The 26,323-nt window shown below is 28.7% G+C and overlaps 1 protein-coding gene across 1 annotated transcript in view; it reads left to right on the top strand.

The window, feature by feature from the left end:
* LOC100208608 (WD repeat-containing protein 7) overlaps positions 1-26,323 on the top strand; it is a 104,750-nt gene that overhangs the window by 65,320 nt on the left and 13,107 nt on the right. The window contains exons 17-23 of the mRNA XM_065803291.1: positions 1,949-2,144; positions 7,177-7,434; positions 7,843-8,303; positions 8,470-8,623; positions 8,993-9,162; positions 21,253-21,415; positions 21,511-21,690. Of these exons, the coding sequence (XP_065659363.1) occupies positions 1,949-2,144; positions 7,177-7,434; positions 7,843-8,303; positions 8,470-8,623; positions 8,993-9,162; positions 21,253-21,415; positions 21,511-21,690 (1,582 nt within the window). The remainder of the gene's footprint in view (positions 1-1,948; positions 2,145-7,176; positions 7,435-7,842; positions 8,304-8,469; positions 8,624-8,992; positions 9,163-21,252; positions 21,416-21,510; positions 21,691-26,323) is intronic.

Raw genomic sequence — 26,323 nt, 5'->3', positions numbered from 1 at the left:
AAGCCGCACTCCTCTCATGTTCTACTTATTTGTCAGTTGATATATGTAAACTGTTAAAAAAATAAAAATAAAAGCATTCAGAATGTATATATCTTTAATAAAAAAATAAATATCATTCCGATCTATAAAGTTGTGGTTTTTTTAAAAACAATAAAATTAGTTTCCTCGATTAAATTTAATGGTTTTTACATAAAGTGTACTTAATTTTATCACTTAAAAATGCAAAGAGTTGTTAGGAGCTGGGTTTTTTTCACCTTAAACTGTAAATTTAGATGTCAAGCTATAGGAATATGTATATATATACAGCCATTGGCATAAGTTTAAATCACTTCCACTTTTTTGAAAATATGCTACAGTTTGATTTTAGAGTGAAATAAACGTGTTTTTGAATAAAAGTATTTATTTTATAAAAAATTTAATAATATTTTAATATTTTGTTGCACCTCCTTTGGTCTTTATCACCTCTGCAATTCTTTGCTTAATATTACCAACTAATTTTTCACAATCCGCCTGTGTGATTTTAGCCCATTCAAGAGCAATAACTTCTATCAAATGTTTTTTTGAAGTGACTCCATGTGTCCTGATCCTTCTTTTAAGCATTACTAATAAATTTTCTATTGGGTTAAGCTCAGGCAACTGTACTGGCCATTCTAAAATTTGGACTTTATTTTTTACCAACCATGTCTTCGTATGATGTGCAGTATGGTGTGGATTGCTGAAATAATATTGAAGATTTATCTTCATTTGGAAATATTTTATTAACAGATATGTCATAAGGTGCTTCTAACACTTCAATATATTTTAGGCATCCTTAGCATAAAAATATTTTCCCTGGTCCTTTTGCAGCCATAAAACCCCATATCATTACACTACTTCTACCAAATTTAAAAGTGGGCACTATACAAACTAGTAAAAATACTTCACCAGGTCTTCTCATATGTTGCGCCATGAGTTCCAAAAATCTGTAAAAAAAATCTTAAACATCAAGTTTTAGTGCTTATTTATTTATAATATAAATTTAGTTATAAGAATCTATTTATTCATTATTTCTAAAGAACATAGTTAGTTTTCACTTACTTCAAAGTTGGATTCATCGGACCAGATTACTTTATTCCGCATATCTTCAATCTTCGTAACGTATCATTCTAGTCTTTTTTTTTTCTTTTTTTTCCTGAATTTTCCTGAATTTTTTTCTTGCCTTGCAGCCTTTCAATCCACATTCTGTCAATCTTCTTCTAACAGTTTGTGCAGAAATATTGGCTTCAGTTGCCTCTGCAAGGTCATGTAATGGCAGCAAAGACAATGATTTTTCAAAGCCATTCATGATATTATTTGGTCTTTTCAAGCTGTAGTTTTCTTTTTTCTTCCAGTTCAACGTCTGCTTTCAAGACTCCCAAAAGTTGTGTGCCATTTTAAAGTTAGTTGCACTGCACCATGGGAGCATTTCTATATTTTTGCAATGTTTTGCTCCATGAGCATGCAAAAGAACAATCTGACTCTATATTCCTTCACTAAGTTCACATTGTTTCCCCATTTTCTCAACAAAATATATTAATCAATAAAATTTTCACAAGAAAAAATCACTATTTACACTCTTTAATGCTTTAAATAGATCTGCACTGTGCAAGGTATAATTATAAAATAAAAGCAATACTCACATTTTTATTACAAATATAACTTGAGGGATTCCCCGATTCTTAAAACTAATTTATTGATTTAGCCTGAATATTATATAATTAAAGTGTATTAATTGTTATTTTTAAATTTTTTTAAAAGGATTTAAACTATATATATATATTAAATATATATATATATTAAATATATATATATATATATATATATATATATATATATATATATATATATATATATATATATATATATATATTTGTTTTTATATTTCTTAAAAATTGTATTTCATTTTTTAAAACTACTGTATATATTTTAGCCAAGATTTTTACAGTGTGTCTGTTCAGTTGCTAAAGACCATTCAGTTGCTTTGGTAGGTTTGCGTGAAAGAAAAGTTGTTCTTTTAGCAAGTCGTCACACATTTCCAGTTGTTACAATTAGATGGAGAGTTAAAGAAGATTTTATGGTTGTAGGTTGTTCTGATGGAACTGTGTACGTGTGGCAAATGGAAACAGGTTTTTTACTTTATTTCTAAATTTTATTTTTATATATATATATATATATATATATATATATATATATATATATATATATATATATATATATATATATATATATATATATATATATATTAGGCCTTGTTACGAGATTTCGCTTGAGTTACTTTGAGCGCATTTCAAAGTGACTCAACTCAGCAAATATATTTTGTTTTGTTAGGAGTTATATTGTGTCACTTGCGTCATTTTCAAGTATCGCATTGTAATTAAAGTTATTTTATTAACGTGTTAAAAATCATACAGAAAGATTTTTTTTTCTCACTATTACAAAAGTTACGAATAAAATCTTAGTTCTTATTTGAAAAGTCATTTTTATCATTTTTTTCAAATTTGTACAAAATTTTATTTTGAAAAAAATATTTTTTTCATAAATCGTAACATAATATTTGTTTATTTTCATATAATTTTACAGTTGGTTTTTGGTTATTTTATTAACTGTTAATAAATTTTTTCTTATTTATTTTGTGAACTCTTTTTAATAGTGTTTTTAAACAATAAAGAGTTTTATCAGTTACCAATAACATATTCATGATCATAGTTTTTTTTCATAAATTAAACGAACGCCATTGAAACTTTACATTATTGAATTGACAATAAACTTAAAATAAAATATCTTATTAATAAAATATTTACATCAAAATAAATTGTGCATTTTTTAAAACTATTTTGACAAAAAATAAATTATATATTTACAAGGAATTTATATATTTAATTCCTTAAGATAAAATTTAAAACACTTTCTTTAACTTTAATTAAAACATTTTCTTTAACTTATCTTTAATAACAACAACAACAAAAATTATGAAACAAACTGTTTCTTTAACAAAAAATCTATTAGTTTACAATTGCGGTTAAATGCTTTTACTTATGACTTTATTTCTTCTGAATAAACATCACATAAACGATTTCAAAAGATAATTTAAATATTATAAAAGATAAAAGTTTTTGCGTAATGCAAAACTGCTCAATGCGTAAACAAATCGTCTTTTCGCAAGCAAAATGCGAGCTGCGTAACGCTTCTTAACAAGGCCTGATATATATATATATATATATATATATATATAATATATATATATATATATATATATATATATATATATGCATATATCAACCTGAGAATTAGAGTCGGCATTCGATAATGCCAACCTAATTGCCGATCTGAAAGTGTTTGAGGTCGGCAAAAAATTGCTGACCTCGTTTCTATGTTTTATGGTAAGACCTTTGTATCAAATAATTTTTGCCAACATGATGCCGATTTGAGGTCAGCAAAGTATTGCTGAGCTCATTTTTCCTTGTTCCAAGGGTTGATATATATATATATAGTATACTATATATATATATATATATATATATAGTATACTATATATATATATATCAACCCTTGATATATATATATATAGATATATATATATATATATATATGTTATATATATATATATATATATATAACATATATATATATATATATATATATATATATATATATATATATATATATATATATATATATATATATATATATATATATATATATATATATATATATGTAAAGTTGTATTTTTTTTGTGTATAAATTTATATAAATATATACTCTATTAAATAATATTATATATTACTCTATTAAATAATAATATTTTTTTTGTGTATAAATTTATATAAATATATACTCTATTAAATAATATTATATATTACTCTATTAAATAATATTAATAAATCCTATTTATTTATTATTGAGCACTCTTATACATACAAGAGTTTTTGTATTTTATTTGCAAATAAAAATTATCATATATTTTATATGTATATATAATGTATATATTAATATATTTATGTGTGTATATATATATATGTGTATACACACACACACACACACACACACACACACACACACACACACACACACACACACACACACACACAAACATAGACAGGCGCATATCCAGGAATTTGTAACTGTGTGACCAAATCTGGATTTGCAGCCAGCGCAAGAAGCTGTTGTTGTTATTTTTTTGGAGAGAAAGGGGAGAGAAGTACCTTTAGGATATTTACAGAAAAAATAAAAAAAAGTGATGGTCCTCAGTTTTTAACATATGTCGATTAGATTAATTTTTTACTGACTTGATTTGCTGACTTCAAAATGTCAAAATTTATGACTATATTTAAAATTGCAAAATACAATTCCTACTTGCCAGAAGGGAAGAAGAATGGGTGATACTACCTATTCCTCTCCCCCCCCCCTCCTCCCTGTTTGGGATAAGTTACTTTACTTTTGGTTTTCCTGTGAGAAGAACCCTTAAGGTAATCCCACGGACGCCATATGTATCATTTTTTTTAACTTTAATACGTAGGGAGACAAAGTTATTGGTTTCCTTCTTTACTAAACCACCTTAGATTTAATAAGTTGATAGCGCCATTAAGTTGATAGCGCCAATAAGTTGATAGCGCCATACAATAGTTATGATATTTTCACAAATATGGCTAAAAACTTTGTTGATTTTTCTGTGATGATTTGTCTCGAATTCTATTTAAGGAATTAAAAACAGCCCTCAGAGATCATTCATATTATATACATAGACTTACAAAAATAGTATCATAGTTTAATCTTACTCAGTAGAAATAACTTTCTGCTTAAATAAAAAAAAACAAGTTGATTTACTTCTTGACATTTGTATCATTCCAGCTTCTGTATCTAAAGTGATTTCCTGCTTAGACTCTTTTTGTGGTCAGCAACAGAACTTTTTTGTGGTCCGGCCAAGATACCTTTTATAGTCTTAGAGAAGTGTTCTCCAGAGCTGTCGTCTATACTTTCAAAACTATTTAAAAAAATGCTTATCAGAGTCTTCCAGTCTGCTGGAACAAATACTTATCAGAGTTTTCCAGTCTGCTGGAAAGCAGCATTAGTTATTCCTATTTTTAAAAATTCTGGAGAGCAATATGAATCATCTAACTACCCTCCCATTTGTCTTCTTCCTATTATAAGCAAGGTTTTTAAGTCTCTAATTAACAAACACTTAACCTCTCATCTTGAATCTATTAACTAACTTTCTGATCATCAATATGGCTTTCTATCTTTTCATTCTACTGCTGATTTGTTAATGGTAATAACTGATAGGTTTTATTGTGCATCAGATAGATGTAGAGATGTTAAAGCTATCGCTCTTGAGATTTCTAAAGCCTTTGATAAAGTTTTGCATGCCTGTCTTCTCCATTAGCTTTCTTCCTAAGTGTATCAGGCAACATCTTTCCTGAATCCTTTTTACCAATGGTAGTATAAAAGTTGTTTTCAATGGACAGCACTCTTCTTCATTTCCTGTTACTTCAGTGGTTCCTCAAGGTTTTATCCATGGCCTTATACTTTTTTTAATTTACATAAATGATCTCCCCGGAATTCTCACATCTAAGGTGGCATTATTCGCTGATGATACTACTATTTATTCTTGTTTTGATAAGAAGCCAACGCTCTCTGATTGATCTTCCTATATTTTTTAGTGGTAATATACTTGATGGGATCTTCAAATAATGCTCTTTCTTATTTAGACAAGGTGCGAAAATCCATTGTAAACATAGTTGGACTTGCTATTGCAACCAACCTCCAACCATTGCCACATCGTTGTAATGTTGCTTCTCTTTCTCTTTTCTATAAATACTATAGTGAGCATTGCTCTAAAGAACTAGCATCTGTTGTGCTATCTACAAAAATTCACTCTCGTTTTACTTGTCATTCAATTAAGTCTCTTCCTTTTATTGTGACACTTAATGGTCTAGTTTTTTTCCTCGAATATTAGTTCTTTGGACTTCACTTCCTTCATATTGTTTTTTTGTTTCATATAATTTGCAATAATTCAAGTTGTCTGTTAATCGTTATCTTGCTTTATAAATTTCATCTTTTCTCTTCCAGTAACCTCCAACTCTAATAGTGCTTGCAGCCTTGTTGGAAGTGAAGATGTTTAAAAAAAAAACATAAGTTCCACTAACTTAAACTCCCCAAATTTATCTACTTACTCTTTGTTTATTTATTTACTCTTTGTTTAAAATATTGAGTTTCATCAAGATTCAGACAATACCTGATATTAGCTAGTAGATGATAAATGTTATCAGCAGTGCAGCCATCTTTGTACTTTGTACTTAATACTAAATTAGACTGATTTCAGGCATGTCTGTTTGATTCAAGATATTTGGTTGACTATTTGTATCATTTGTGCTTGTTGCAAACCTGTAACTTTGTAAATAATTTGATGAGGCTATATCAGGGCAAAATGTATATTTTTTATTGTGGTGATGTTCTTGAATGAATGTGAATAACAACTTGATTATGCATTTGTTAAGATGCATCTTGGTTGATATCCATGCCACTTGGTTTAAGCCAAGTTTTTGAAATTTATGCTAAAGTGTGTTTAAGCTTTTTAACCACTTCTTTTTGTGTCTCTTGAGTAATTTGATTCTTGAAATATGTCTATTTTTGAAAAAGATAAAGTTTAATGCTCTTCTGTAATTCTATAATATATGGTTACAGTCTTTAAAACATAGGCATATTTGTACATTGTGTTCTTTCACTAAAGTATTTGCCAATTATATTTTATTAGTTCTAAAATCACATTTATGTATTTGCAAAATATAACTATAATCTTGCAAGTAATATAAATTTATTGCATTTAGAAGTTTAATGTGAGTGCATCATTATTGATGTTACAAAAAGTTATTAAAAATTTTTTTTTTAAACTATTTAAGTTTAAAAAACTTATTTTGAAAATTGCTTTAAATTTTTACCCTTATGTGTTTAAAAATGCTGTTTATAGTATTAGTATCCTTTAATTTTAAATAATATTGTTAATGCTTAATTTTTTACATTTTACATTTTTTACACAATTTACATAGTGTAATAGTTATAGTATTATTTTTTTCAACTTTGAAATTTTCTTAGAAAACAACAATAAGGACTTGGTGTCCACCATAATTTGAATAGCATTGAAAATAAATTACATACTTTCAGGGCATCTTGATCGTTGTGCTGCTGGCCCTTTAGCCTATGAGATTTTGGAATCATGTGATGAAGAAACCTCTGCGCCATCTGCAGCTGTTCGTGAACATCAAAGAAAGTTTCATTTACATCAACATTTAACAAAAATGACAAACAGAATTCATATTGATTTAAAAGCACCAGCTATGGTTAAGCGCATGAAAAGCAGAATGGCTTCTTTACACCATCATGTAACTGGTTCATTTAAACACCATCAAACCCAAAGTTTAAGTCAGTGATATTTTTTGCTATAATTTATTTATAATAGTATAATTTCATACAATAATTTAAAGATTGGAAAATTTTGAAAAAAAGGTTCTGGTTTGCGGCAAAATTTTGAGAAATTTGTAAACAATAAGAACTTTTTTTAATCAAGAGACAAAAGATTTTTTAAAATTCTTGACTGATTATAAATATTTTTTAAATTCTGCACAACTTTTTCTTTTATTCAAAAGCTGGTCCAAAATTAGTCTATTGACTATTGAAAAGGAAAATCTAAATAAGTAACATCTTGCTTACTCAACTATTTTTTTGAGTACTTTTTACTTGCTTAATCAGAAATATTTTTATCTGTTTAGGTTTTTAAAAGGCTTTCTTGTAAGTCTGTTTTCTGTATTTTAAAAGGTTTGATTATTTTAGAAGGTGAACTCCGTAATACTCCACTTGTTTTACCTCCGATGCGAGTTTGTGCTCTACAAGCTTGCGTCAATGACCCAGAAATACATGTTATCTTATTAGATCCAGAAGCTCTTATTAAGCAACTTCTTTCAGATGAAGCAGATTTTTATAAAAAATCTGACTTTCCTACTAATCCAAAGCGTCATCATAATGTTGATATCCAAGTTTCAGGAACAGATCAATCATATTCTGTTCCATATGAAGTTGCACAACTACTTTTATCATGTTGTCACAGTTGGGGCCTTGATCAAGGTTTAGACTCAGTATGCATTCAAAAATTAGGAATCTTAAAACCAGTAAAAGCACTTTCATTTGGACTTTTAACTAGAGGAAGGCTAGCGCTTATGTTTCCTGGTTGGTATATAAGTGGAGAGGAAAACTATATAGCAACAGCTTTTGATGCTGATTTAAATCCTGATCAGGTATCAAGTTTAATTTTTTCAGTTTAATTGAAAATAAAGTTAAATATTCTTTAATCTCTAAATAACTCTATAAGATTTTAACTATAAAAAGTAATAAATAATTCTTATGATTTATTTCATATTTGGAAGAACTTTTTGTATTTATATTTTATCTTATTTTTACCAGAACTATCATCTTGTAGATGATGAATTACAAAAAACAATATTCAATGCGCATTGGCAATTATCGTCATCTTTAACCACTCAACACCTAGTGAGCTTAGTTTCTGTCACAAACACTCTGATGGGCATGAATTATGTTAGTTTTGCCATGAAAGGAGGTAAAATGTTTGTTTTTTGAATTGATATTGTTGAAATGTGTTGCATGTTTGTAATGCAGCAAGGGTAGAGAGCATGTTTTTTAAATAAAGGTACAAAGTTTGAACACTGCTGTGTCTTGGATAGCTCTGCATTGAACTTGTTTTGTTTCAATTATGGTTATGTTAATAATGTTATTTAAAATGACATCATATATTTTGTAATATTATATTTATTATAATTTATTATATGTTATAATTATTATTATATTAGTTAACAATATTATTATTTTTTGATAAATGCTGTTTATTTTTGTTTGTTTTTTTATTTTCAATTTAATATTCAGATTAAATATATTTTCTGTTGTTTATTACCACATAATGTTTATGAAGAAAGCAATCAACAAACATCTATGTCTAGTATACGATCTGAAGTGAAAGCTGGGTGGAGTTTGTTAGCTGCTTTACATTGCTGCATGTTACCAGATGCCATGAAAGGTTTACTATACAGACCACCTTTGCTGCATATACTAGCTAGAAGATGGCAAGATCGTTGCTTAGAGGTAAATTCTTTCCAAAGAAATTTTCTGACCAAAATGAAATAATTATTCAAGTTATAATAAAATGAAATTATATTTTAAATTGTAAATTTTGTTTTTTTCAGTGTGTACATATAGTATCAATATTATTTTTATGAGTAAAGAAAATGTAAAAAAACATAACACTATGTAACACAATTTTTGTCCTTGGATTCAAAGTGTTTCATTTGTTTATGTCTAAAGACTGAAGAATTGATTACATTGAATACAAACTTTGATTTTATGACAGCATAAAAACTTTTTTTTTTTTTTTTTTGTTAAGAATAATAAAAAAAGTTTCATATTTTCATTAATTTGATCAGGTTAAAATCAACAATTGCTTAGTGAATAGAGTAGAGAGTAAAAAATCACTTAAAAAGCTTCAGAAATCTGTAGATTTTCTAGATTCAGGAGTTTCAATATCTCATTTTGTCAAAAATTTATATGAGAATCTGAACCAACATTATTTTTAGTCTTGAATTACACAGGAAGCCATGTACAACTGCTACAAAACTGTTCAAAATTGCCCTCTCTGCCCTGTTCAGGTGCTTGGCCAACTTATCACATATCATCTTGATCTGTGGTCAGAGGGAGATACCACTTCTAACCTTAGCCTTATTTTCAGGTAAAGATTTTGTAGATACCTAAAAAGTTCCAATAAATTGCTTGATGAAGCTTAACTTTATATGCAGTGAAAGCATAAGTTTTTTATAGAAACAAAACCTTTTTTTTTGACTGAAGAAGTTGGAATATGTTTGGTGAACTCTCTCTGCTCTGTGATTTGCACGCTTTTATTTAACAAGTTCCACTTTTTAATCTGGATATCAGAAGTTTAGCATTTTTATTGGTAAGAATATCTTCCTGGTAGGGAAGTAACCTCTCTTCAACTAAAAATCTGAAACTGTAATTTGTCAGACTTGCTGCTTTCTCTTGAAGATGGCTGATCACTTTGGTGGAGGGGGTGTTGAACCAGGCTCAGGCCTGTGCTGTACTTGGGTAAACCTTAAAGGTATGTCTTGATAAATAATGTGAGGCACAGTCACATTTTGTGATCAACAATGCAGAAGTAGCAATTGCTTAAGTGCTCCATCTGATGACGTCAAATTTGCGGGATAGCAAACTTCATGGTGTATTTTCTTACTTGTACCAACCTGTAATATAGCGCATATAACTATTTATACAAATTTGAAAGCAGGAAGTTTCACAAATCACTTAATATTGGTTATAATATTAACACGCATATATAGATCAGCTTATTTGTTTTGCTTAACTTTATAGCGATATAGTTTTTTCAGAAAGAAAAAAAAAAGAAGAAGAATAAAAGTAAAGATTGCTGCCACATTCAAAGCCCTCAGTCAATGTATTGGCACTATTTTCTGACAGTAGGCTATAAAATAGTTGATCAGAGTGTTACCCAGGAATAAAATTTATACAGCGTTTCCATCAGATTGGGAATTTAGGCTGTTGTCGGCTCGGCTGGCGAGTAAAAAAAAAAAAAAAAAAAGCTCCATCATTTCAAAAGTTTCTTAGATTAATTACAATAACCTTGTATGGCTGTAAATTCAGAATTCTTTCTTATTCCTTTACTTTTTTTTTATTATAAGTATAACATTTAAATTTGTAAAACAGAACTTTTAGATTAGTTTAAATTGCAACAAACAAAAATTGTAAAAACACAGTTGGAATACAAATAAATCACCGTGAATTTCGTGAAAAAAATTACAAACAATAAATATTCACCAATAGTCTGTAGTCTCAAATAAAAAAAATAAAAGTATGAGATTTACGTTGTAAACTATCAATTTACAACATAATTCTCATATTTGGATTTTTACATTTTAACTCGTCGACAAAGTACTCTAACAAATCGTTGTAAAAACACTCCTTCGGACCTTCTATTGCAATCATCATCAAGCTTTCTAATGTGCTTTGGCTTAGCTGATTTCAAAGACGGTTTTTAACTATTTTTAATTTTGAAAAAAAATCTTTCAACGCAAGCTACACTCAAAGGAAATATAAGGAGTAACTTAGTCAAAAACATACAATTAGCATAAACACTTATCAAAACAGGGTCGTTATTAATCACTTTCCATAACTCTTGAGGCGTAAAATTGTTTCTTGACTTAATTAAATTTTTTACTATCTCTTCATCTTTTTCTTTCTATATATGTAAACTGTTCGATAAACTGTTTTCCCATTCTCGGCGTTTATTAAATAGCATAATTTTGAAACTTTCAAATTCGGTTTTTGTCTCAGTTTCTGAGATATCTGGAACTTGAACATGTAATGCTCCAAATTTGTTACTGCTTTTTGGTTTGCCATAGTGAGCTATAAGCTGCTCTAAGCTTTCTTCTTCTTAAAGTTGGCTGAGTGTTTTAGGCACTCACTTAGGTCAAAGTTTTTATTTTTTTTAATCGGCTTGTGGCTGGTAACGAAAAAATTATTTCATCAGTCGCTGATTTCATTTCAATAAAAATTTTTTCCGTGAAATACTTTTGTCGAGTACCCGAAACTAAATCATTTAAACTATGATTTGCTTGATTGACATAAGTTGGAATGTCGCTGAGACTAATTCCTACTTGCAAACTTTGTAGTGCTAGCACAAGTGGGCGAATCGCTTCAAACACATCTAAGAGCATTAAGATTGTTGCAATGTTAGATTGTGAACTCGCTTGTATAAATAGCCCAAGTGCTTCTGCTTCTTTTCGTTCGGTGTAACATGTTGACAAAGCTTGTAAAATTGGTTTATAACCTTTGAACACAACTAAACAAGCTCGATCGTGTGCAATCCAACGAGTTACACTTGGACACACTGGAACTATGGATTCTAGTTCTCCATAGATTTCAGAGCATTCTTGCAACAAATGCATGGCTAGTGTGCGATATTTAAAAAACTTCTATAGGTTAAGTGAAAAAATATCTACCTCCATAATAGTAGGAAAGTCTTTCAAAATATGTTTAAAATATAACGCAAGTTTGTGACTTGTACACCCAATCCAAACACACAGTGGCACAGCATCTTCAATGTAAGTTTTTAAACCTACTTTTACACCAGAATTGACGCTTGTTGTGTCCATACAAGCAAAGCGAGCATTTTAAAATGAGATATTGTTAGCTCTAAAAAAATTTTGAATAACATCAAAAACATTTGGAGCTGATAGACTAGAGCCGGTGAGCTTACTTAAAGGAACTATCCCTATAAAATGTTCTTTAACGATGCCGTTGTGTTCGAAAGTGGCATGTATAGTTAACTGTTCAATCGAAGTAATGTCAGAAGTTTCATCCGAATAAAAAGAAAAACTCCCACCTCTTCTAAGTGACTGGAGTAAAGGATTTTTGACAAAATCAAAGATAATGTTTATATACTTTGCAATATATTTTGGAGACATATATGTTGCGTTTGTTGGGCCAGACAAAACGTGCGCCTTAACATCCTTACAACCACACGCAGCAATAAGTTCAATAATGTCTGAAAAATTATGAGTATGTGCCCAGTTTTTCTTGATTAACAAATGCGTGACTCTAAAGAAGGTTTTAATAACGAAGCGAGAGTTACTTGTTTTTAATGTTTCTTTTGCAAGAGTATTTTCACGCAGCATTTTCCAGATACTCGAGTCTTGCTTAGATATTTCATCAAAAGCTTGTTTATTTTTTAAAGCTATAGTATGCCTACTACTGTGATCAAAAAGTAAGGTGAATTTTTAATTTAAACTTCCCGTCTTATTCGAATTGTCCAATCTTTTTTATTTTTAAGTTGGTAGGAATGTCATTAACATTTGGGCCAAATTACATGTCAAACTCATAATTTTTTTTTTTGTTTACGCTTGTTTCTGAAGTACCAAAAGTGCATTCGGCGATTTTCACGATGTCTAATTTTGTTGAGCAAATAAGTGCTATTAAATTTTGTTTGCAGAACGATATTTCTGCTGCTGAAACGTATCGAATGTTGCAAAAGGCCTTCGGTGAAGAGACTATGTCTCAAAAAAATGTTTACAAGTGGTACAAACACTTCAAAGAAGGCCGAGAACGTGTTGATGACTTGGAACGCTCCGGACGACCATCGACTTTGATTGATGATTGCCACATCAACAAATCAAATAATTGGTGCTTGCAAATCGTCGGTTAACCATTCGAGACCTTGTTGACATGGTTGGAATATCATTTGAGTCGGTGCAAGCGATTTTGAAGGATCATTTGGGCCTTAGAAGACTCAAATCACGTTTGGTGCCGAAATTTCTCAATTTCTTTGAAAAAGAGCGTCGCATTAAAACGTGTGAAGCAATGCTTTCTGACTATCAAGACGTCTACAAACAAATTATTACTGGCAATGAGACTTGGGTCTACGCATACGACCCTGAAACAATCGACCAATCGAGTGAATGCCGTGAAAAAGGCGAGCCGAGACCGAAGCAACCACGTCAAAGTTGCTCAAAAATCAAGGTCATGTTGACTGTTTTCTTTGATTATTGTGGTGTCGTGCACTACGAATTCCTTCCAACTGGCCAAACTGTCAACAAGGAATATTATTTAAGCGTTATGCAACGTTTGCGTGAAGCTATTCGCAAAAAGAGACCGGAATTATGGGCCAATAACTCTTGGATTTTGCACCACGATAATGCGCCTTCGCACACAGCACTGGTTCTTCTTGAGTTTTTCGCCAAAAACTCTACCCATGTTGCTCCACAACCACCGTATTCGCCCGACTTAGCACCGTGTGACTTCTGGCTGTTCCCAAAGCTCAAGAGACTACTCCGGGGAAATCGTTTTGAGTCCATTAAAGAGATCCAATGTGAATCGGCACGCGCATTGAAGACTATCCCTACCGAGGACTTTTCGGCATGCTTCGAAGACTGGAAAAAACGTTGGCAAAAGTGCATTGGGGCCGGGGGGGATTATTTTGAGGGGGACGATACAGATTTGGAAGAATAAATAAAGATTTTTCATTTTATAAAAAAACCTTACTTTTTGATCACAGTAGTATGTGTATTTAAGTGATCTTTCGCATGCTTCGAGGGGTGATCTGCAAATTTGCCAGGGTTTTCAATAAATGCAGGATTACTTTTTTTTCTAGGGGCAAACGATATGCAAACTTTACAAAACCAACCTTGTTTTGATGACGAATAAAAAAAATTGGGAAAAAACATCTCATACTTTTCTGTTGTTTTATTTCGTAGGTCATCTACATTTTTGATTGGTATTTGTGCTGGTGTGACTTTGTTTTTTTCGCTTTTTTCCAAGAACTAAAGTTAAAGGAACTGCGTACACATACTTTTCGCTTTCAGCTAATGTAGACTGATGAGGACTTTTACTTATTGCTGATGTAGGCTGAAGAGGACTTTCATTTACTACTGATTTAAACGGGTGTGGACTTTCACTTACTGATGATGTAGACTGATAAGGACTTTCACTTACTGCTGATGTAGGCTGAAGAGGACTTTCATTTACTACTGATTTAGACTGATGAGGACTTTCACTTACTGATGATGTAGACTGATGAGGACTTTTGCTTACTACTGATTTCCATTGTTGACTATAGTTTTGCACACTTGTTGTTTCTTTATGTTTCTTAAATAACGTTACAATAGTTTTTGATTGAATTTTGTTATATTTTTTTTTTAAATAGTATTTTCCATTATTTGAAGGCATTTTTGTTGTCGCTTTTATTTTATTGACTTAAATTGAAATTACTAATAGAACGTCAAAGATTTCAAGAATATCATGAATATGGTCTTTGAAGCGTTTTTCAATAGAATGGAAATTTGTTCGAATAGAATGGATAAAAAGTTAAAAAATTTTGCGTTGTTAAAAAAGGTTTCGTTACTTTAGTCAAATAAAACGTCTATATTTTATGAGTAAATTTTTTGGTCAAATAAAATGTTTGTACGAAAAACTTTCACTGTGTTTTACAATTAAATTCAATAAACAACTACGGCCGGGAGAGATTCGCAAGTAAATCATAGCGACAAATTTCTCTAAGTTGTAACTTTGAGTAAAATGTGTAAATTTAAAAAAAAAATTGATTTTTGTATTTGTTAATTTTGTTTTAGTAAATTAAACTTTATGTTTATTAAAATTTTTGATTTGTAAATTTAAAAAAAATTGTAAAAACTTATGTAAATGTAGTATTCTTTTTTTGTTTTATGCAAATAATTTATAACATTTACAAACACAAATGATTTAACTTAATTAATAATAAAATGCTTACACTAAAATGCTTTACCAGCAAATTTAATTTACTTACAGAATTTTTAATTACCTTAATAAAAACTTTTTATTCTTTTATTTTATGAAATTTTGAAATGACATTTACATCCACCAAAGTCATTTTTTGAATAATTACTATGCTAAAATCTTTGTTATATTCTTAACTAAAGATAAACAGCATTCCTTAGTTTAAAATTTTTGTATTGTAAATAAAAAGTCTAAAATAAAAACACGAATAAAAAAACAAAGTAACAAGCGAAATAAAAAATCCAAAGAACAACTGACGTCGTCAATTAAAAAATACAGTTTTTGTTTTATTTTTGAAGAAATTGCCGCGCTTTTTGAATGACTTTGAATTGAATGACTTCCTTCGCCTTTTCTTTAGTAAAGAAAGTAATTGTTTTCGTTCAACTAAATTATTTTCTTCATTTGCTAAGTATTTCTACATTTCTTGCGTAACACTTAAAATCTAAGTCTGTTAACAGGATTAAAGGTTGTTTTTTTAATAATTTTTTGAACTTTGAGAAATTTTAAAAAATTGGGAATTCCGCGTTATACGCGGTGCCATCAGGCTAGTTAACACTCTGTTGATGTATGTATTAAATCCCTCGGCAGCAGACTATTTCAGTTTAATGTCAGACATGTTATCTAAACACACATTCATTCTTGACTGCATTCTGCAATAATAATTTTTTCTACATTTTCAGGTAATAGTTATAATAATAGTTTAAATAATAAAACACAAAAAACGAAACATTTGTAAAAATATAATTTTTTAAAACAATCCACTTAATAAAAATTTTACCAGTGTTACATTTTTTTACAGTGTCCCATTTTTAGGAGGTCTTTTAAATTTGTAACTACTTCTGCTTATCACCAAATGTGCTATTTCAACAGCTAAAAAGATATGTCTAATTGGTGTAATAAATTATGGAATATTGGAGAAACTTTGAAATGAAAATCCATACTAGTTGTTACACAATTCATTGTATCAATTTATATTTCCTGCACTGTTGCATTAGTTTTATTGAAGTTTTGTAAAATAATGTTTTGATAATTATTATTGCCATCTTTTTTGACTCTACTTTCAATTGATTTTCTTTAGTTAGTTAAAGTAGATTGCTTCATTGAAATGTTGCTCTATGAACTATTCAGGAGAGTTCATAAACTATTCAAGTTTTTTCATTGTCCAATTAAATTGCTGCACCCTACAGACAGCTTTTACTAGACCATGTAAATCTTGCTGAAAGCCAATACTCAAATGTCTCAACAGCACAAAAATATCTAAATAAAGAGATAAATGGAAAACAAGAGATGCTTTTTTTCCAAACGTGTACAAAACCCTTTATTTCAGCTCGTTTAGGCGGCTGAGAATCTGTTTGGCTAAGAGACTCTATATGAGAAATGCACCATTTATGTAGTTAAATTACCAGTAATTTATGTAGTTAAATTACCAGTAATTTATGTAGTTAAATTACCAGTAGTTTATGTATTCAAATTACCAGTAATTTATGTAATTAAATTACCATAGTAATTTTCATTGCATTTCATTTGTGATCAAACAAACGTGTATCGTATGGTTTTGCTGGTTTAGAAACGGGTTTTTCCCAAGGTTCTGATACAAGTTTTAATTCTTGTAAATGTTTTGGTGAATATTCTTAATGTTACTTTAGTAAGAAGCTTTCACAATTTGTTAATGCGGTAAATCTTTCAAAAGTATCTTCTAATGCAAACTCAAGATGATGATTGAAACAATGTTTTACTTGATGCCACTGAGATTCTATTTAAGTAAAGCTCGATATGAATGAAAATGAGTGTAAAAAAAATTGGGGTAGTAAAAATTATATTAGCTCATTGTTGTTACATTATAAAAAATCCCCTCCTCCAGGCAGGAGGGAATTTTTTCGGGGATTTTTGTTTAAAGGTTTCCATCATTGCAATATTTTAAAAAACATTATATATAAGCATGAACATAAGTATACTGTAGCTTAGTTTAGAGTGTACCATGAAATGGCTGAAAGTGTCATATATGAAATATCAAAATTCAGAAAATATCAAATATTAAAAATTTTGGTTTGAAAACAAAAAGCACACTACCTAATCAATAAGTTTTATAAAGTGCTGAGCCTATTCTGAAACAAAGTAAAGAACAATTTTTCAAAAATTAAATCAAACCCCAACATCCTAGTTTTTACTGAAAACTAACAACGTTTACCAACTGTTTCCAAACTAACCCATTTATCAACATTACACAAACATACAAAAAAAGCTCCTAAATAACTCAAAAGTTTTATAAACCTTGAAACAAAAAGTATAATAACTAAATTAAATATAAAGAAACAAATCAACATAATTGCCGTATCAGAAGCATTCATTAAGCTATAAAACCACGAATACAGTATCCAAAATTAAAAACTTTGCCACCTAATCAATCACGCAATTTGATAGGTGGAAAACATTAATATATTTTAAAAAAACTCATTATTGTCAGAAAATTAGGAATATAAGGTCTGGAATAATTTGGCAACTTCATTCTTTTAGAGGTCGGCAAAAAACATTTAATACGAAGGTCTTACCATAAGACGTAGAAAATGATGTCTGTAATTTTTTGTTGACCTCCAACACTTTAAGGTTGGCATTTAGGTTGGCTTTGCTGAATCTGACCCTAATTCCAAGGGCTGATCATTACTATTGATCATCCTTCATTTTACCAATGAAGCCTGGAAGAAAATATCAACTAAGGACTGTTTGAGCATCACAATGGGATGATTTGATGGTGCTGAAGTGTGTAAACTAGTAGATTTATACAGTTAAGACATTTTATCTAGAAAACATGTACTTAAACAAATCTCTGATTAATGATAGATTATTTATTATGTTATCAAAGTAGTGTAATTGCGAGCAATAAATCAATACGGTTTTAAAAACTTTAAACAAAATTACAATCCGATAAAAAGGCACCCTCTAAAAAAAATATATAATTTGGTTTAATCCACCATACAACAAAAGCGGTTTTTTTGGAAAAAGGCATTTATTTCCCACTGCACAAACTATTCAGTTGAAACATAACAAAAGTTACTACTGCTCAAACGATATTTCAAAAATCATAAAAAGCCACAACAAAAAAATAAATTCAAATAGTGACTGTAAATTCACCTTGCAATTGCAAACCAAACAAAATCTGTTGAGCAAAAGTTGTATAATAACAAATCCCAATATGACCCACATGGCTCACCTGGTGAAGCATACATTGGTTTGACAGAGAGGGTGTGAAAAAAGAGATAAGCAATTCATAAACAATCATTTAAAAACTTTCAAATGCAACTACCCTCTCAAAAAACTTATGGGAAACAAAAAAAAATTTAAAGAAACACTCAAGTTAAAATGTTTCATCCAAAAAAATGCCCCTGTTTATAAAATCACAAAAAAAAAAATTCTCTGTATAAGAAGCTAATCATTTTACATTATAAAAATTCAAGCTAATTTCTAGATGTAGTCACAAAAATAGGTTTCTATTTGCAACCACAAACCTGAAGATTAAATAAAATAGAACAATTCAGGCATGCATAACAATAGTGTTACATAGTTTCTTTTTTGTGTAAAAATATTACAAAACAAACAAAAAAAACTTATGCTTTACCTGATAATTGTGAATAGCATGAAACAAATAATAGTAAAAATTATTCTAAAAATCTAGAATGAAGAACATTTATCACAGTAAAAAAAAACTTTTTTTTTTTTTGCATTATTTTTTATTTTCTTTGTTTAAAAAACTTTAATTTTAAAAGAAAAAACTTTGATTTTAAAAGTAAAAGAATATTACGGCAGTGCCAACCAATCAAAAATCAGCCAACCAAAATCAGAAAATACAATTGTATATTTATACAAGTTTTTTGATGAGTTTTTAAATTTTCATGGTTACAAAAAATTCTCTTTGGTCCAGAGCAAGAAGAATATGTTTCAGGGATGTGGATTTCTATAAATTTTTTTAGGAATTATGTTGTTTTTGCATCAATTTATTAAATTTTAGATTATTCAAAAAGCTTTTCAAAACCTTTTGAGAAATAAGTTATAATTCGTCATAATAATATATTTCATAATTAACATCCTTTAAACTTTATATACTATAGGTTCAGTTTATAGATTATAGTTTAGTTTGTGTTATCGCAAATTAAAAAAATAATTTGCGCTGGTTTTAGTTTTTTTTTCATTCAAAGTTATAAAAATTCCAAAACACAGATAATTTTGAAATATAGTTTTCCACACACGTATAAACACCGTATGAGCAGTGACACTCGTGCACCTGACCAATGTTTTTTAAAATAAATAAAAATCTTCTAAAATTGAAGGGTTCAAAAAAATTAAAGACTAACACCCACTTAGATAATAATCAAAAACTAATTGAAACTTTTATGAAAGGAAATTTAATTTTGAATTGCTTAAGCAAGCTCTGAGCAACCATGTTAATATATTAAAATGGTTTTATTGCACTTAATTATAATGATGGTTAAATCAGAAGCACATTGAACTCTTCTGATTCGGCAATTATGATTTATTTGTTTATGTTTAATTTAGTTGTTATACTTTTTATTTTAAGATTTATATATTTTCAAATAAGAATTTTTGAGTTTTTTTATAGGGGCTTCTTTGTATGTTTTTGTGATGTTTTCGTTTAGTAGTTTGGTGTAATGTTCAAGGAATAGTTGGTAAACGTTGTTAGTTTTTTTGTCAGCATGAATAAATTTTTTATTATTTTAGCAAGCATTTGTCCGGTGACATTTTACCTGTCACCATTCATCTAAAAGTTTATCTGCAGGTTAAACTTTTATAATGATTTAAAAATTATATAATAGCCATTTCCAAATTGATGCTGAATCTAGCCAAATAAATAATATTGGAAACAAGATGTAAACTTTTTGGTTAAATGCACTTCAGTGGTACTCTGTAACTATAAAAAAAACTTTTTGGGACTCTAGGACTCTAGGACCAAAGTCCTAGAGTCCCAAAACCTTAATGGACTTCTGAGACACCTGGCAAAAATATAGACTCTGTTTTGTTTTGTTTTTACATGTTATTTTACAAAATTAGGCTTAAGTACTGTTTTTAATATTGTTGTTAGTTTTTTTTTTCTTTTCTGATCATTTTGTTGCTTTATTTCTTTATTCTGTGTTCAAAATTCTTTCTAATTTTATTTTTTTAACTTTCTTTTTTATTTTTATTTTTAGTGTTTTTTTGTTTTTGTTTTTTTTGTTTAACTGGAGATTGTTCAATCTTTAAATAGCTTAACTAACACCTCTCCTCTTTCATTTCACACCTCTCCGTTTTCAAACTCTTCATCACGTCTCACACACCACTCTCCTATGCACATTTCTTTTTTCACACACTTTTCCTCTACCAGTTCAAATAATAAAATAACATTAAAGAAATAAAAATTAGTTGTCAAGTTATCGTCATGTATATTATCTTTGATTATATATAATTGACTGTGACTGTGTATATGTACAATTGATTGTGACAGTGTATATATACAATTAATTGCTCATCAAGATTTAAGTTTTAGAGTTTTAGGTTTGCTGCTGGAAAGAAAAAGAAAAATTTATTTCATTTTCATTACATTATATCATATTATGTGAAATAAATAAATTGTACTTTCTGTAGGCAATACTTAACAATACAATACTATACTATTTTTTATTTATTTTATTTTGTACAAATTTTTTTATCTTGTACTTATCTTAACACAAAGCGCAATGATATAAGTCAGATAAACTAACAACAAAAAATGATTCTAATGATAAGCGACATGTTTCTTTTTGTTGGTGTAAAAAATAAAAGATAGTTTTCCATTTTATAGTTTTCATTACTTAATAGATTCGTGAAGCTGCTCAAGCCATTTTATTAGCTGAACTGCAACGCATCGGGCCTTCAGGAAGAAAGCAACTTATTGATGCTTGGTCTCCACACTTACCACAAAATTTAGATGCTGTGGAGTTTGGTTTTGAAGATTTAGAACAATATGTAAATAATGAGGACGGTATGTTTTTTTAATTTAGTATATTGTATAACTATTATTTACAATTATGTTTAACATTAATCCTGATTTGTTCATAACAATTTATTTTTTTTAAGAAAAAAGTGTGTTTCCAAATACTGAAGAAGATCATTCAGATATTGCAATGGTTATGATGACAACTAGAAAAATGGTTTCTAGTGACATAAGGTTGCGTCATGCAACTGCTATTATAATGCTTGGTGTGATAGGCGCTGAGTTTCAAAAAGAAGTTGATCCAGTAAATAGAGATTCTAAAGGTATATATGTATACATGCATAAAAAAAAAAGTTGATGAAAAAAACTTTTTTTTTAATTAATGCTAATTTTTTTTTTAATGGAAATTTAGAAATCATTAACTATGTAGGTTGTTGTCTGAATCCTAAAAATATTAGAAATATTACCTAAAAATTAGACAACAAATACATGTTTTGATAGCAATAACACATCGTTTGATAGCTACAATATGCTAAAAATATCTAAAAACAATATAATACCTAGTAAACAGGTATTAAAAAGTGTTTTTATTGCTAACATTAAAAACATTTTTGTTTTTTCCTCAGTCAACAACCAGCTTGCCATATGTAAATATCATGTATTTTTTCTGTCTATTATCAAATAATATTCATCAATCAGTATATGCCCACTAGTTTTAATCACTGAAATAATAGACCTTGGGAAGTATTAAAATAACATTTTCAAGTCTAAATGTATATATACATTTTATATATATGTATATAATATATACATTACATTTTTAGGTCTTCTAGATCTAAATGTAATATATATACCAGATCAACCTTTTAGGTCTTCTAGATCTAGATATAATGTAATTGTGGTTACAGGCAAGAAGAGGTTGTAACCTAGGATTGTAATCTTTCTATTGGTTGCATCACAATAAAAATACTATGTCTGGATCTGCAAAACAGGAAAAGAATCTAGAAAAAATTGCTTCATCACTTCCATATTCTGAAAATCCATCTAAACTATACAAGCGTGGTAGCCATTGCCTTTGGCATTTAAAAGTTTTTTTTATTTTGAACTTAAATTATACTTTGTTTACTTCTTTCCTATTTTCCCTTTTTTCTAATTTCTTCTTTTTTTGTTTCTTTGTCTACAGCTTTCTTTATTGTACAATTTCAGTTTTTTAAGCATTCTATTAACCTTCTTTTTTTGTTTGTCTTTTGTTTATTTATTTTTTTTTTATTTTATTTTTTTTATTCTGATTCACTCCCAACAAGGGAAACATGATAATCCAAGAAGACATAAAGAAGAGGACTCAATGAGAGGGCTGTCATTCATGAATATTGGAATGTTGACAGTATTGTGGTAGTTGTTTGCAGTTATTAACTGAGTTTTGTTTGAGTAAAAATTTACAAGCCACTGCGAGCCCTAATCTGTTACAAAAGTGAGAAATCTGTACAAAAGTGCCTGTTCTAAGCAATTGAAAAAAGAAGACTTTTTGTCAAGACAGGAGTATAAAGTTGAGTCATCAGCAGAAAGAGCTACTTTAGATGTAAGGTTGTCAGGAAGATCATTAATGTAGGTAAGAAAAAAAAAACAGTACCAGGGGGAGGACCTTGAAGTGCCCCAGAAGTTACTGGAAATAAAAAAGAGTGTTGGCCTTCAAGGATGACTTTAATAAATTGATTAGAAAGAAAAAATTTGATAATCTCAAAACCTTTCGCAGATACATCATATAAAACAAGGTTATGGAGAAGACCAACATGCCAAACTTTGTTGAAAGCCTTAGATATGTCAAGAGCAATAGCCCTAGCCTCTCTGCCTCCGTCTAATGCACAATAAAATCTTTCAGTCACAGCAGTTAGCAAGTAGAGCGAGAGGATCGAAAACCGTATTGATTCTCTGGCAATAAGTTATTTGACTTTAAATGGGATGTGAGAAGTTTGTTTATCAAAGACTCAAAGACCTTGCTAACAACAGAAAGAAGACTGATTGGACCATAATTGGAGGGGTCAAAATGTTCACCGGAGTTTTTGAAAATTGGAACAACAGATGCCATTTTTCAGCAGGCAGAAAAACAAGACTCAGTCAAACACTTATTTAATAGTTTAGAGAAAATTGAAGATAGTTCTGGAGAACAATTTTGTAAGGCTATAGGAATGTTGTCTGGATCCCAAGCTGTATAAGAGTTTAATTGAGATATGACTTTAGCAACAGGAGCTGGAGTGATTTGAATGTCTAACAATGGGTTAACCTGTTTAAATGGAAAGGAAGGAAGAGAATGGCCATAAGATTCGAGAGTCGAATTAGAAGAAAAGTTCTTTGCAAATAGTTCTGCCTTATCCTTAGGAGAGGTAATAAGATCAGTCCCATGAATGAGAGATGAAATGTTACACCAACCTTTGTTAATGACGTTGTTAAAGATTTTCCAAAAGTCTTTAGAGCCTAACTTCTGAGATAAGATACAAGGTTTAGTGAACTGAGTCATCAAGCCTAGCATCATTGCAGTAATAAACAGCTGTTTGTTCTCAAGATAGTTGTTCTTTTGAAAAAGATGGAAAAAATGATTATGATGAGATATAGCACTAGAAAGTGAAGTAGTATGAGGCTCAACTTGGAACCGACGAGAGAAGTAGAATTAGAGTAAAATGAGGCTCAACTTGGAACTGACGATAAGGAATAAAAGCTTCCATTTCTGCCTGAACTACGAGATATAAGATTTAGTAAACTGAGAATAATGGAGCTTAGTATCTGACTGCACCTTTTTACATTTTCCTAGTAATAATAGTGGCAGCACCATTGTTGGAAGTTTAATTTTTTGATTTTTGATTAACTGATGAAGAACATTAGTTTATCAAAAATGCTCCACCACTGTTTCTAGTCTTTTTATTGAGTCATGTTTAAACAGGGTGGTCATAGACATAAACGTATTATAAAAACTAGATTTGAAATCAAATGTTGATACTAAATCCAGGCTGAATTTAAAGCTTTTTACTCTGAAACAAGAATGGGGAAAAATCAAAATTATTGTGATTATGAAGCTGGTGGACTCAATACCTTGTCACTCTCAAGCAGTAATCAATGCTAAGGGCTTCCCGATAAAGTACTAAAGCAATTTACTTCAAAATAAAGCATTTTCAATTTTAAAAATGTTTAAAAAAAAAATTTAATTCAAGTTTTTTTTTTCTGTCCGGATACTTTTGCACGCACATATTTTAATTAAATGAACTTTTAAGATTAGATTGCTTAAATTTAGTAAAAATTCATTTGTTTTTCGGTTTGTAATCAATTTTTTGACATTTCAGTGAAAAATTGAAAGAAATTGGACTTTTCGTTCAAAAGTTATCTCAAGTTATGCTCTTGTCCAGTTACTTTTGCGCGCTACTATATAAACATATATATGTATATATATACTTATGTATGTATATATATATATATATATATATATATATATATATATATATATATATATAAAATTTTTTTTCATTTTACACTGTTTTCATCAATAAAAACTCATCAGATATTTATTGATGAAACACATTGTAAAATGAAAAAAAAATTTGTTAAGTGATTTTCTACTAATATATAATTGCTCTGTTCTTTTAAGAATATATATATAAATATATATATATATATATATATATATATATATATATATATATATATATATATATATATATATATATATATATATATATACATATACATATACATATATATTTAAATAACTTTAAAATGTATTCTACAAAATAGAGTGCTCAATGTTCTTAAAAGAACAGAGCAATTATATATTAGTAGAAAATCACTTAACAAAAATATTTTTTCATTTTACACTGTGTTTCATGAATAAATATCTGATGAGTCTTTATTGATTGAAACACAGTTTAAAATGAAAAAAATTTTTGTTAAGTGATTTTCTACTAATATATATGCATATATATATATACATATATATATACATATATATATACATATATATATATATATATATATATATATATATATATATATATATATATATATATATATATATAAATATATAATTTTGAGGTCGGCTAAAATTGCCGACCTCAAACTGTTAGAAGTCAGCATTAGGTTGGCAAAAACAAGTTGACACAAAGAGGTTACCATAAAACATAGAAACAAGGTCAGCAATTTTTTTCCAACCTCAAACATTTAAGGTCGGCATTGCCGAATGTCGACCACAAATCAGAGGGTTGATATTTATATATATATATGTGTGTGTGTATATATATATATATATATATATATATATATATATATATATATATATATATATATATATATATATATATATATATATATATATGCATATATATTATATATATATATTATATGTATGTATGTATATATACATATCGTCACATGAGAATTATAGGATTCTATTTGCTTTTTTTTATTGTTAAAAGAATTTAACAATTAAACTTTTAATTAATAAGAAAAATAAACAACTTAAAAAATATTATGAATAATAATATATGTTTAATAATGAAACCTAAATAACACAAACAACTTATTTTTTATAGTTATAAAGAATAACAGCATTAAAACATTTTAATAATTAAATATATCAAAAGTTAAGTTCTTATAACATGAATAAATGCAGATAGAACCCTAAAATTCTCATGCGATGACATGTATATGTGAATATTGTATATGATATTACTGCTATTATTGTATAAATTGCTGCAATATTATTTAAATATTAGCGCATTGTTTTTATTGTTTATAAATGTAATAGTATCAAAGTTTTAGTAATAAATTGTTGTCATACTTTTAACTTTTATTCAGGTAAAGGACTTTCCCACTTTTGCTGTAAGTGTGAAGCTGTAAAAAAACCTAATTATGTTGCCAGAAGGCTTCTGAGATTCTCAACAACAACAACAACAACAAATGACAATATTTAAC

The sequence above is a fragment of the Hydra vulgaris genome, chromosome 08 (assembly GCF_038396675.1).
Source record: "Hydra vulgaris chromosome 08, alternate assembly HydraT2T_AEP".
In the NCBI taxonomy this organism is placed as follows: domain Eukaryota; kingdom Metazoa; phylum Cnidaria; class Hydrozoa; order Anthoathecata; family Hydridae; genus Hydra; species Hydra vulgaris.
The sequence above is the reverse complement of the archived record's forward strand: the minus strand, read 5'-3'. Positions and strand labels throughout refer to the sequence as shown.